We start from the raw sequence: 13,876 nt of genomic DNA on the forward strand, positions 1-13,876 counted from the left end.
TTTAGACCATTTATGTGAGAATTTTTGATAGTATTACACTTATAATCCCACGTTGTTTGGAGAACACCAAACTATATGGTTTATGAGAAAAGTTCAAGCTTCTCTCAATTAAGAAAGAGGTTAATTATCTTAAAGTAAAGATAAACTAAGGAATGAAAGACGTGCGGATCTGATATATCCCTAATAAATCGGCAAACCCAAAGTGACCATTAATTGCTATATAATTCGGTTGTTTTTTGAAGATAATCAAAGTTTAGCACATATGCATGTAAGATCGATCCCTTGAAATACTCAGCATGAAAATAAGTCACCGATGAGTGATTGAATTGGTTGGAATGAATCCTTTGAGTTAGAAACTCAAGACTAACTTTTTTTTTTTGGGTGATAATTTATGGCTTTATATTCTTTCCTTTTTTGGAAGGTTGTGGACAACGTTTAAAATGAAGAAATAAAAAAATTTCCTCAAAGGTTTCTGCAGTCCTTAATTTTTTATGCCGGTGAAAGTCTGCAGATGAAAGTTCAATCTTTTGAGAGTAAAGAGGACATTTGGTGTAATATACTTAATATGGATTTAAATATAGGATAGTCACAACAGGAAAGAAGAAATTATACAACTAGTTGGAATGGGTTATGGGTGGGTGTCAGATCATGCATTTCGATTGGAAAAATGCTGTCTCTTAATTTCTTATTGTCATTTTAACCCCTTCCATTTGAAAAGTTGGATGTTAGAGATTCTACGCGAACTCTAAAAAAAGAGTCTTGTAAAACAAATAGACAACGTATATTACTTAAATAAGTTTGGGCTACAATATAACACTCATATTTTTTAAAAAAATATTGGACCTTGAGCGGCAGCCCATGTCGCCCCACTCCAGAAACATCCTTGACATCTGTGTTTATAATTAATGAATATCCAACGTGACGCATGATTGAAAGTTAATATTTTCTACTAAATATTTTCAGACTTTCACTTCTATTGAACATAAGTGATATGAATCTCAGTAAATGAGATCTTAGTCATCTCAGTAAATGATATATCACTCTTTGATTCAATCATCAAGTTTTGTGAGTCCCTACATTTATATCAATCAAAGAACAATATCATTGAATAACTGCTATACATATTTTTTTGTCTGCTGAATGTCCCCCACCGAAACGGACAAATTAATCCATTCCGTCTATATTACCCAGTGCCCTACCAATTGGATTTTGTCTTGTCTTCTGTTCTTAATAGAGGTGTGGAAGGGGCCTACAAGGTAGTATCAATTATCAAGTTTTCGCCGTAGGACAAAAAAGCTTCAACGATCCTTCATAGCCCAAATAAAGTGAAGCAATTGTGTTGGCCCGTTTGGCCCAAGCCTGGGCCCATTTTTAATTTGCTTATCGCCATTCGCTAAGGTTCATAAGCATATCTGGGCTTTCAAGCACAGGGTAAACGGTCATATTTTTAAATTCGGCCTAAGCCTCTTAAGAAAGAGGCTTTTGAGAGGCCGTAAGATGAAGCAAATAAGGGGCCCGGCCCATTAACAGCTTTATTCGCTAGACTCACCCAACTCCCAGTCTACCATTAACTAAGGTTGTGTTTGGTATCACTTCTAAAAATTTTGAAAACAAAAATAAAAAATAAAAACATAAAACATAAAATTGAAACTTGTTTGGTTGAATACTTAAAACTGAAAACAAAAACTGAAATCATAAAACTGAGAAAAAAAAGAGGTGTGTTTATGTTTTTATTTTCATAATAATGAAATATATCCACACCACTTTCTTTTTCATAACAACAACCTTTGCCGTGTCTATTGCAATGTAATTCACCATTGAAAACATCAACAGAAAGAAAAAAAATAAGAAATAAAATAATAACCCAAAGTATATTTGATCATTGTCTTCATATCTCTATGCAATTTGTAATCTGAAATCTTAAAGAAAGAGCAATTTATAATAAGTGCAATTAGTTCTGTTTTCAAAAATTTTAAAAACTTTTTTTCTTGTTTTCAAAAATTTTGAAAATCTATTTTTGGTTTTCATAAAAATCAAAGTAGAAAATACAAACAAACAATATATTTTATTTTATTTTTTATTTTTTTGAAAATTAAAATAAAACACAAGAAGCAAAAGTGATACCAAACACACCCTTAGCTCTATGGACATCAGGTTTTTGTTTCCAGAATCTCTACAGCTTCGCTCAAGGTGAACACGTGTCAATGTTCATGTTTTCTTTCCTCACCGGATCAGTCACTCCCATCGGGCCTGCTATAACGTTGTCAGTTGTGATATCCTTCAACTACAATAAAAGACCTCCGGCAAAACCATTTCCATTTCTTCGAAGTTATCTAAGAATCAGCGACGAAGATGGTGCTTCTTGCCTTTTCAATTCGATCGAATTACTACAGCAACGCGAAGCGCCATCTGTTATTCTTATCGCATCGGAGTTGCAGGACAAGGTGGTTCGGTAGCGGCCCTGAGTCGACAAGGATTGAGTTCCCCGTACAGAACGCATACGAGCTGTTAGGAGTTCCGGAGAACAGCTCATTCGCAGAAATTAAAGCTTCATTTCGCAGATTGGCCAAGGAAACTCATCCGGACCTCTCCGACTCGAAGAATGATTCCACCGCTTCTCAACGTTTCGTTCAAATTCTTGCTGCTTATGAGGTATCCTCCGTAATTGCTCTTTTTGTCTTGGATGTGGAAGTATTTAACTGGATACAGTAGCAATTGCAGGTTTGCAGGTTCTCGGTCATGAAATTTGAATCATTGAATGAATTGGTGCTTTTAGTGCATCGTGTTTTTTCTAACATGAGATAGATTAACAACCATAGACAAAGATGAATTTATATTTGAGTGTGAGATGATGCCTTGGAATGTGAAATGTTAGTGTCAACATTTATGAATATTTGATTGTATTTCAAACGAATTCAATAAGAAAATTCAAATGAATTTATTTATCTTAGCTTGCTTCGACCAGAATATTTGTTGAGGATGATAATCCAAATCTGTACAAGTTTACTTGACTCTGTTTATGGTCCTTCTAATCTCGCTTTATGCAATGTTTCTCTAACCACCAATAGTTATGTTAGGAGCCTTGTGGTGTTTCCATAAAGGAGGAGTATCTGTGATGCTACAACCACCTGTAAATGTTTTAGGGCTCAGGAAAAACATTGAGGCTTAGTTTTGCGTTGCTTGTGTTTATTGGAACCGATTAAAGAAGGAGCTTATAAAATCTTATTCCAGGAGTTAATTTGACATTGTTTATTTTTAGGTGTTTCTCCTTGATGTTACCGAAATGTTGTTTGTAACATCTTCTGATGAAGCTTATGAAAACCTATTCATTTTACATTTTATGGTAATTTTTATAAAGAGCTTATGAAAAGCTATGTCTCCTTATTGTTAGGTGCTTTTAGAAGCACCAAAAGTTTGCTTCTGCTCATTGTTTCGCTAAACATTTTATGCTTTGCAATAAACTATTTTAAAATTTTGCGGAACATTCTCTTAAAAGATCTTCCATAAGCTGCTTCAGATAGGCACATGCAATGAAAAACTAAGCCTGAAGAGCTTGAACTTCCTCAAAAACTTTTAGTATTTTATACCCAGTATGATTAACTATAGCTTCTGGTTTTATTGGGTGGAACTCTTAAAAGATTATCATGACTTAACTCAGTGTTTTCAAGCAATATGTCTTAAATATGTAAGCACAATTTTCAATTCTAACATATCTGTATTCAGTGACGTTGTAAACAATCATTTAGTGATACTTGTGGTCATGGATATAAGTACTGTTAAAACAAGTTTGTACAGCCATTCATCTCTCGAAAATCAAAATATTCTTTTGCAATGTATATTTTATATCAAACTTTTTGTATGCATTGTGGTACCTGTTTATGGTTAGTGCTGTATGCCTTTTGACTTTCTTGGTATTCTAATGCCAAACCATTGCAATAATGTATGTTGCAGATTCTCTCAGATTCTCAGAAGAGGAGCCATTATGATCAATATCTGTTATCCCAGAGAAAATTTATGCAGCAACATTCTCGAGAATGTTCAACATCGTATACATATAAATCATATATGACAGTAAGTAAGGAGATGGAAGTTGTTGAATGGTTGAAGTGGTACAGATTTGCTATAAATGATATACTGTCCGAGAAGAAGGTGGTAGTTGGAACAGGCTATTTTGATGTACTTGAACATGATTTTTATGCCGCCATGCACACAGCATACTTTGGTCCTGTTATCGAGTCAATGGACCTTCTTCCCGACCGCTTTGAAGCTGAAGAGAGATCCATGTATGAAACTCCTGAGGTGCTGCACTTGGTTTCTGGGAGAGATCTTTTTGGAATGGTCTGCCTGGTCAATGATATTCCGGAATTAGCTTCTATCCACAGTGAGAAGTTGACATCCTCCAAGTCCAGGGGTTTATACATCTCCCAATTAATTGAAGATACACGTACTGGCAGGAAACCTAAAATAGTGGATGATGTCAAAATTTCTAACACAGAAGCTGAAAATACTGCATTTTACAAATCTGATACATATAGAGATTTAGAGCTGCATGTTTTGGGAAAAGTGGTTGCTACTGCCACCAGAGTCCCTCCTAAAAGCAGTTTCCATGAAGTGGACAATAAAGATGGTCAAGATCACATACATGTCTATCTCTGTTCAGATTCACTAGGCGGTGTCAAATGGAGTAATGGAAAGTCCTGTATGAGTAATTCAGTTGGCTCAAGGATTCGACTGGGAACTATAACTGGATTAGGGACTAGCCCAGATGAAGGTTCATGCTTTGTCTATGATAGCAGTGGTACAAAAACCCATGTGATAATGAAACATAGGACATTGCTGGTTTGTAACTCTGGTCTTCCATCATTTTTGCCTTCGTCCTTTTAAGATTCAGTTTAGTGGAAATTCACTTGGAGGCGCATTAATCATTTTATCACCTCTTTAGTTGTGTGACAGTAAGTGTGTCTGCTTCCCTCACTCAATGCAGGGGGGTTCGATTTTGTCATGCTTTAAGTGTTGGAATTTTCCTGTAACTAAAAAAGTAAAAATGAAACCGTGACTTGATCTTTTTGTCGTTAAAAAATGTTTAACTTGCATCCTTGTCAGAGGAGATGTGTTTAACCATCATGGACACCTGTCTCACAAGTTATCATCATCATAAACCAGCCATCTTTGCCTCTTGTTGAAATTTTATAAATGCTATGTTGTCTAATGTCATGGTAGAATTCTGCTGGTGCTCTGATGAAATAGTCTTTATTATATTAATATTTATTTATTTCCAGGTGAAGCATATGCACTGGTATGGAGTGGGAGATGAAGTTTCAGTCTGCGAGTGTAGATGCAGTAGAGCCCGGTTACCACCTAGCAAGTAAGTGGTTTCATTTCTATTTTCCACTCAAACAACTAATTATACTGCAACTATTTGAAATTGACCAAGATGAATTGTCCACCTTTTTCTTTACCTCTAATACTGGTTAAACAATGTTGGGATATGCTATACTGGGTCAATTATGCTTGCCGACTAACTGCCATAATTTACTTGTTAGTAGACTTCATAACTGAAAATAAATAACTTTTGCGCTTGCAATGTGTGCTCTCTCTCTCCCTCCTCTTATGCACTTTATGTTTCAGATTCTGAGGTAGTATAACCAACAAAACTTACAAAATATCTGATATAGAAAGTTTCCTTCTGTAATTTGGATGTTTTCATTTTAGTGTCCGGTTACACATAACTAGGATTTTAAGCTGACATGGTGGTGATGATTGAAGCATGCTTACTTTCAAATATTGGGGCCTTTTATTTCTTCTATAGCTGACATTCGTTACTTTTAATCCAGCATAAATTAAATGCTTAAACCTCATTGAATTGGCTATGAAGCTTTATTGTTTGCAAAGAATTACATTCTGCACTTGGCATTGAAATCATAGGGAGAAAAAGGGATCATTATGTTCTGTTAGGCATTTGTATGAAATCACTCACTGTAATCAAAATACCTTTTAATATGTTTTGTATGAATTGTTTCAACAGATTTTGGCTGTTTGAGCCTCGCTGTGGCATGCATGACATAGGTGGTTGGTATGTTGAAACATTTGGCAGAGATAAAAAGGGCCGGACAGTCGCAGCACAAAGGTATTGGAATGGCTTTGGTTCAAGCGAGCAATTTGAGACGTAAGTTTATGTCAAGTTACCTTATTGTTGGGGGGGGGGGGGGGGGGGGGCTGACGCCTGACGGTATTCAATTATTATATTGTCTCCAATTCTCCAAACTTTGGATATTAATCTGTTAATGAGTGTTGACTTGGATTTTATGAATCTAGTTATATAGCAATTTGCATGTTACTCCACAATAAAACCCTTAGCCAGGATTTCTAAACTGAAGATATTTGGCTTCTGATTCTCCCCACAGCTCTACACTTGTCGTTGACCCTGGATTTGGTTAATAATGGTCGAATATCTACATGTTCAAATGACATTCAAATGTTAAGTATTTTTTGTTTGGTTACTTGGCTTTTGAGCTCTCTTGGGTTGCCAATTGTGCTATCTACAGGAGACTCCATCCAGCAGTGTACTTGCTAGCTCTTGCATATAGAACTCTAGATCTTGAAGATGCAAAAAGAAAGAAACTGACAGTAACGGATGCTGTTGATAGAAAACTCTTTAAACTCCTCAGGTGGTGCAAGAAAGTTTTTTAGAACGAGTTCGGCCAGAGGCTCTCGAGCCCTTTACATGTTTCAGCTAGAAGAATCAAGAATGTAAGACAATTTACTTCAAAAGGTGGAAGCATTAACTGTCTATTATGCTTTGATACTGAAGAGATTAAGGAAAATAAAGATGAGTTAAGGAGCACATGTGGCCTATTGGTAGCCAACTCGTACACTTGCATAAGGTTCAATTCACTCTGCCCTCAAAAAATTAAGAATACAACCCAATGACTTGTCAAAAAAAAAAGAAAAAAGATGAGGTGTTTTGGAGTGCTTTATGCATCATGACTTAGAGGAATAGTTGGGACTTGCGGCCAGTTCTAATAATTCTCTGCTATTGCAACCAACTTGCTCAAGAGGGACAATATTTGTGGCTTATTCTGACAGTATTAAATCCATGTTGGATCAATAGATTTATGACGTTGAAGGAATGGTGTTGAATTCGCTTCAAGATTCAGCTGACATGTTTGTAACTCATGACAAAGCAAAGTTTCAGTCACCAGTGATTACTGCACTATGATCATTTTTTTTTCTTTCCTTATAGTGGACATTCAGAAAGATAATTCTTGGAATATATGGAGGAAATGGTTACTTTATATGCCGTTGAAGGTTTTATGAAGACTAGCTTTCTGTATAACTTAGCATCCATCGAATCATCACTATCTGCTTCTGCCTGTTCTGAGAGCAAATTTTTGCTTACTCTGCACCATGTGTCCTTGAAGTTGTTCTGACATGTGGAATTGGAAAAATGACTGCATGGAACCCCAACTGCACGTATTTTAACAAAGAAAGCAATTAGCATTTTCTTTGGATGCTTGTTTGGAAAATTTTGTTATCTGACGGTAGCTGATCCAGGAGGAAACTGATGGCACTTCCTCGGGTTATACAAACAGTTCATGTTTCCAGGTTCTACATGTTTTTTATTGCGTGTCAGAATATGCTCAGCTGTTGCATGTTTCTTGCCATGTGAAGGGGTTAATTTCCATGAAAGTTATAAAGTTCAATTGTGGTAAGTAATGATGTTTCACTTTAAATATTTTCTTATATTATCTTTGGCATTTTCCTTGCGTTTCTGTTGTTCCAAAGAGTCTACACCTCTTGTTCAGAATAATTACATAAAACTTCAAGCTTTTAGCATTGCCAGCATGAAACACTAAGTACTTCAATGATTAACGATTGACAATTATTCTTCCTTCTCCCATTACTTGACTAGATCTTCCCATTTGCAGTACTGCCCTCCTGCTAATGCCCGATAATATCTGTCTCTGCAGTATACTGGTCTTCCATCAGCAGCTTCAGCTGCAGCTGCTGCTAGATCGTCATCCTGCATTACCTCCACTGGCAGTCGAAGCAACTCCTCTTTTCTAATTATTGATGAGAAGGTAATGTAAAATTGAACTAAGAAAAAATAAAAAAATATAACAGTTGAATTTAAATTGATAATACATACCTTATGTTGAACTTCATGTTGATTTTTGAAGGTGGATTGTTTAATGAATTCTCCTTAGTCGTCATGGCATTTTGAAAGAACTCCTCCACTGGCCTAGCAAAGACAAAAAGCGACGCTGCTGCTACGAGTAATACCCCTATTCCGACCAGTGTTTGTTTCAACATTTGAATGACTGGTTTAACCTGAATGCATGAATAATCTTTAATGAACTTCTAATAATCAAAGCATTTATTTTGTATTTGACAGCCCTATGAATGTCATAGAGATTCTTGAAAAGGAATAAGTCTAATAGGTACATTTCTTATTGATTGATGTAGATACATATCGGCCTTCTTAAATGAAGCTACGTATTTGTGTGTGAATGTGCTCATGCATCCATGGTTCAATGGGAATGAGTCTGTCACTAAATAATTTGGTTCAGCTCTCAAGCGTAATTTTTTCTGACTGTAACATTGCAAAATTGACATAATATTTGCATCTGTACCTTGTAAGAACCCAAGAGTCGGTCACGAGCGAGCACCTGTGAGAGAGAATAAGAGAGGTATTGAACTTTTGGTTACAAAATACAACTGAGGGGTTATATGTTTCTGCAAGTCGGCTTTGTCTAATGATATTTCGTCTTCCTTACTGCATTCATTTTATTACTAATGCACCCAAAGCACTCAAGAAACATGGCCAGGAGAGCTTTTCTAAAAGTCTTAATACTTTATCATACATCTTGCTTCATTTCTAGAGCCCAACTCTTTTATTGTTAGATGTTTAATCCACATATGAACATGTGACTTAATGATATAGTTGGGGTGTAACCTAGAAGTCACATGTTCAATTCTTGAAAACATTCTCTCCCCATAATAATGTGGAGTAAGGTCTGCAACTAGAAGTAATTTAACCAAATTAAGTTATTTGCAGTTGAATCCACTAACGGGAGCTGGGTAACAGAAATTTGTTCGTCCTTAACATAAACACATGGTGAAGAGTTTCTGACCTCAGGTGGTTTTACCCACATTTGTCCATCGTACCATCCACTCTCTTCATAAGGTATCACTGCTGATAAGAGTCTATCACCAACATAACTCCATCCCTGTGATAAACATAATATGTTTTAATAATTAATAGTTTCCAAAAAATGGCCATCGATAAATTATGAGGTATCAGCATGCATATTGCCAAAATACAAAAAACATTGTTCAGTTGATAAATACGAGAGCATGAGCAGTTTCAAATCCTTCTACATCCTCTTTAGGATCTGGTTTAGGTGCCATAGATTATGTATGAGGTAAATGTTTTACTTCTTTTGCAGAGTAGGTCTGTCACTTAGTTTTCTTGGCTGGGTTAAAAATATTTACGTACTATGTGCAAGCTTTTGGGTCTGCATTGTTTATGCATGTGATATTATACTTTCTGAATCTGTCCAGAAGCTGCATTTCATTAAAACATATAATGGAATTGCCTCGATCAATAGAATCTTTGAAACTCAACTTAGCTATGTAGAGTGTGCTTACATCCACATATTGGCTCAGCCCCATATTTACTAAGTACTTACTAGTTACTAATTCTGTTGATATCCTATAATGCAAATAATAAATCACTAAAATGTTTCATAAGTCATGTTTTTCTTTTCATATTTAATACGTGGTCTTGGAAACCATTTGGTTCAAATAATTGCTGCAGAAATCATAAATATGCGTGTGATTCAGTGGCTATCATGGAGAAGAAAAACAAGGAGAAGGTACCAAATAAATTCTTAGGACGAGCAGTGACACAAGGAATAGAGTTCCTGTTCCAGCAGCTAGCGCAAATCGTAAAGGTTCCTGCAGGGTAGGAACATATAAAGCTGTATACGGATTGACGTACATTGTTTTGCCTATAGTTATATGATGTCTATTTGTGTGGTAGTGTGTTATTGTCAAGCTAAGAAAATTTTCATGATTGAATTACCCTTGAAGGATTGAAACTTGCCGCTGCAACTGGAGCCCCAAGTACAGTAAATGCTGCCAACCAGAGACCTCCGAGACGAAGGAAAAGGGACCCTGGACCCAGTTCACCCCACGAGTACAAGCCTGAATCTTTGAGAGAGGAGTACTCATTCACCTATTTCAGAAACAAGAATTGCAACTGTTATACGACATGTAAGCTACCCTAATCCTCCAGAATCTGTCCCTTTCTTTGATGCTTTTACCCATGCAGGTTCTATTTTGTTTCTCTTGGTAATTTTTTCCTCTTATGTTATCTCTGTCTTCATTTAATAGATCCTGTCACCTATTTTCATTCAATGAATTAACTTTCAGATTAACTTTTGTAATGCATCAAGCCATAATAACACTTGTAAAGAAGTAAAAAATACCATGCATCCCCTACTTCTCACTAAGCAATTCAGCAAATTACGTTTCTTTGAGTTGCAGATAGGTGGTTACCATAACAAGAATTCAGTGCAAGCGAACATACCGGCCGTTGTTCAAAAGGAACTTCAATTTCCAAGCCAGGATCCCAGTTTTGGCCCCTGAAGCCCCTTGTACTCCCATCCATCTCATCTTTCAAAGCCTTGACAGACTTTGCGAAAGAATTTCCAGCCTTTCTGGTACTGAATGTTCCATGAACGCTCTGCCTTCCCAACCCCTAGTTTGATGTGTCTTGTACTAAGAATAAGATTGCAATGGCCATTTAGCTTCAGCATCTAATCTTATGTTGAGCGAATTCCAAGCGTTTGGTGAGCTTGTGAAGAAAGGGAAGATGGTGTATAAGGTCCCGAGTTAAGAAGGATTGAGTGGCAGTGATTGTTTTTTGAATTATTCGTCTATTTGCGTGGCGCTAAACGATGGATAGAAAATATGTTTTTGTTAATTTCTGCCGAGTCTTATTATGGGAAGGGACCATGTTGGCGCATGGCAATTAGGATTTGGCGAGCATCTGTAGTCAATTTTTCTTTTTTGAGTGTGATCTGGACTGGGGGGTTGAGGAAGGCATTGCTTCTGCAACGTGTAGTTATTATCTAACACGCAAAATTGTGTGTATTTCGCAGGTTTCCACGTGCTTTCGTCCCTACGTCGGTTGGAGGAGAGCGCGAGATTAGAAATGATCAAGACTGCCTGGCACGGAGCCGAAAATGTTTTTGAGCCCATCATACTGGGCCGGGCCTTGCCACTCAGGAAGTATCGGGCTATTAGCAAAGTCCAAGTCTGGCCCAAAATATTATATTAGCCCAAGCGGGCAAGTCCTGGCCCATACGTGTATTCCATAATCTATACCATGTGAACAAATCTATCCCTAACTATGACATCTCAGTCTCACAGAGTCACCAGAAGTGTATGTTTCAGGAAGTATTGGGCCGATTCAACGCTCGATTTCATATTTGGGCCTGACTGAAAACTTGAGTTAGTTTACACAATAGGAGTAGCAATTAGTTATATACTTATACTTATAGGCTTAAAGTGAATGACGCTAAATCAGGAGTTCAAATCATTAGAATATTTTCTGATTCAGTGGGTCTGTCTTGGATAGACTTTAGCCTACTTTTACTTATCGTCAGCGATTCAAGAGACTAGCTTGGTGCCAGTGCGTCACCGATCCACTGTTTGTAGGGTAGTCAATTCTCGGGTGGGAAGACATCTTAATCATATAAAGAGCGTAAAATGACTGGACAGTGACTGCTCGCCTTGTAACGCAATCCTTCTCTCTCCAATTATATGGACCGCTTTTGTTCCTATTTCATGCTATTTTGCCCTTTAATTGGCAATTAGGGTTTCGAGGTCCTCGTCACTCGGAGCAGACATGGGTGGAGGCAATGGCCAAAAGGCGAAGATGGCGCGTGAAAAGAACCTGGAGAAGTCCAAAGCTTCCAAAGGTACGTGTTCTTCAGTTTTTGCTTCTTCTCTGAGCAGGATTATTGATTTGCGAACCGGATGGACCATTAATGAAGTTAACCTTCTGTCACAGGACTTGTTTTTCTATTTCGTAAGATCTTCATGTCGATTGCGATGATTTCTTCGTGTTTATTATTTTCTTTGTGTTTTACAGGAAGTCAGTTAGAAACGAACAAGAAAGCGATGTCGATCCAGGTAATATTTATTTTTCTAAAGAATGTGACTCCGCCTTTTCCTCTTGCTCCTATTGATTTATTCTTGTGATAGAGTGAATATGAAGAGATCGATTGTTTCTCTGAAAACGCTGGAATTGGATGTTTTTTGGAGAACATGCAAAAAATTTCTGATATTTTTGTTTATTTTTGAAGTGGTTGTAATGTGAAACATTTGAATCCCTTACTGGATACCAAGAGAGTTAATGAAAATGAAATAAAATATATAAATAGGAATCTCCTTGTGATCATTGGGTTTAGAACAATTTTGTTGATTAGGAGAGATGTAATTTATATGCCACATGAATTCTGCTGGTAGACTACCATGGCTTTTAAGGAATCGTTTATGTTTGGCCATGGACCAGTATTATGCCAAAGGTGGTATACGATATGGAGAGAGCTGCTGGGAGGCTGGGAGTTCCTTGTATTGTTGTAGGGAAACTTGTAGAGCTTCATGTAGATTTTCTACTTTTGATGGTGGACTTCATGTACCAACAGCAATCTTAATGCCAAATAGTTAAGAGTCGCATTCTCTTCCATTGCTCAATTCGACCTTCACTATAATTAAAAAAAGTTCCATTCAAAAAAACAACTAATATATTCTCTTTTAATTTCCTACTTGGATTTTGTTGCATTTCTGTACCTGGGTATTTACATTATCTTACATCTAACCGGTTACATGTATATTTTGTCAGAGCTAATTTATTTGTTTTTTTATTTATCTTTAGTTGGAGCTGTACTTACAGAGGATAGACTATCATCACTTTTACACTCATTCATCACTATACATTTACCGAGTATTTTGACTTCTGCTTCATTCATTCATTTTTTGAGATGTGTCTCTTAACAATGGAACATTCCTTGTCATTTGAGCATGGCGACCTGTCTATCTCTCTCTTCGAAGATGTTTTCTCATTCTATGTTAACTTGGACCCTCAGATAAGAAATTTCATACAATCTTTCCTTTTGTTGTTGTAGAACCTCTATCAACATTAATCAGGGCAATCAATATTTTAAGCGTTGTTGTACATTACTCATTACATTGATTCTGGTGAGTTTTGAATGCAGTGCAAGGTGTGCATGCAAACCTTCATGTGCACTACTACAGAGGTGAAATGCCAGGAGCATGCTGCGGCAAAGCACCCTAAATCTGACCTTTATGCTTGTTTCCCTCATCTTAAAAAGTGAATGGAATCAAGGAAAATTATAAATTTACAGATTTTGGGGACATGGTCACCTCATGTACAATTTTCTATTATGATCTTTCTATTCGTCATGTATCATTGTGGGTAAGTGAATATGATATCGCTGTATGTTATCAATGTCAAGTTGGTACTTAATCCTAAAAATTGTCTGCATATCTGTTTTACTGGTTCTTGTTTTTAACTCTTTTTTTTCCAATCCCGGTACTTTTTGCCCTCCAAGTGCGTGTGAGTTGTGAGAGAGATTCCCCCATCCTATTGCATGTTGCCGGAGATAGGCTGCTCTCAAGCAGTTGACGTGGTATGTCTAGAACGTTGTTCTTTGTGAACCAGATGTTTTGTTTTCCATGTTTTGTGTGTGATAAATGTAGGTTTGATATGCATCTCTCCAAAGTAAACAAAATATGCATCATGCATTCTCCTACTTTTTTTGGAATAAAATTTGGCTTGTTT

The 13,876-nt window shown here is 36.7% G+C and overlaps 3 protein-coding genes across 10 annotated transcripts; 2 read left to right on the forward strand and 1 right to left on the reverse strand.

Annotated features, from left to right (window-relative positions):
* Positions 1-2,151: 2,151 nt before the first annotated feature.
* LOC120012489 lies at positions 2,152-10,994 on the forward strand. Of its 7 annotated transcripts, none has more exons than XM_038863914.1 (11): positions 2,152-2,652; positions 3,952-4,839; positions 5,280-5,365; positions 6,026-6,166; positions 6,546-7,708; positions 7,971-8,081; positions 8,181-8,276; positions 8,396-8,441; positions 9,821-9,967; positions 10,096-10,278; positions 10,552-10,994. In XM_038863914.1, exons 1-5 carry the CDS (start codon positions 2,353-2,355, stop codon positions 6,688-6,690), a joined length of 1,560 nt encoding a protein of 519 aa, XP_038719842.1. In that variant the 5' UTR covers positions 2,152-2,352; the 3' UTR covers positions 6,691-7,708; positions 7,971-8,081; positions 8,181-8,276; positions 8,396-8,441; positions 9,821-9,967; positions 10,096-10,278; positions 10,552-10,994. The 7 variants fall into 7 exon arrangements, with proteins under 7 accessions (XP_038719842.1, XP_038719841.1, XP_038719843.1 ...); XM_038863913.1 differs by lacking the exon at positions 8,396-8,441 and adding an exon at positions 9,059-9,187; XM_038863915.1 differs by lacking the exon at positions 8,396-8,441 and adding an exon at positions 9,059-9,187 and having other exon boundaries at positions 9,847-9,967.
* LOC120012490 (protein CONSERVED IN THE GREEN LINEAGE AND DIATOMS 27, chloroplastic) lies at positions 7,722-10,886 on the reverse strand. 2 transcript variants are annotated; one of them, XM_038863921.1, is made up of 7 exons: positions 10,595-10,886; positions 10,088-10,240; positions 9,883-9,960; positions 9,135-9,230; positions 8,634-8,669; positions 8,150-8,331; positions 7,722-8,058 (listed from the first exon to the last, which is right to left on the reverse strand). In XM_038863921.1, the coding sequence occupies exons 1-7, from the start codon at positions 10,673-10,675 to the stop codon at positions 8,019-8,021; spliced, it is 666 nt and encodes a 221-aa protein (XP_038719849.1). In that variant the 5' UTR covers positions 10,676-10,886; the 3' UTR covers positions 7,722-8,018. The 2 variants fall into 2 exon arrangements, with proteins under 2 accessions (XP_038719849.1, XP_038719848.1); XM_038863920.1 differs by having other exon boundaries at positions 7,722-8,063.
* An 831-nt stretch (positions 10,995-11,825) lies between the features above and the next one.
* Positions 11,826-13,590, forward strand: LOC120012491 (uncharacterized protein At2g23090-like). The gene is made up of 3 exons (XM_038863922.1): positions 11,826-11,990; positions 12,164-12,204; positions 13,290-13,590. The coding sequence occupies exons 1-3, from the start codon at positions 11,918-11,920 to the stop codon at positions 13,407-13,409; spliced, it is 234 nt and encodes a 77-aa protein (XP_038719850.1). The 5' UTR covers positions 11,826-11,917; the 3' UTR covers positions 13,410-13,590.
* Positions 13,591-13,876: the final 286 nt, after the last annotated feature.

The sequence above is a fragment of the Tripterygium wilfordii genome, chromosome 13 (assembly GCF_013401445.1).
Source record: "Tripterygium wilfordii isolate XIE 37 chromosome 13, ASM1340144v1, whole genome shotgun sequence".
NCBI classification, from domain to species: domain Eukaryota; kingdom Viridiplantae; phylum Streptophyta; class Magnoliopsida; order Celastrales; family Celastraceae; genus Tripterygium; species Tripterygium wilfordii.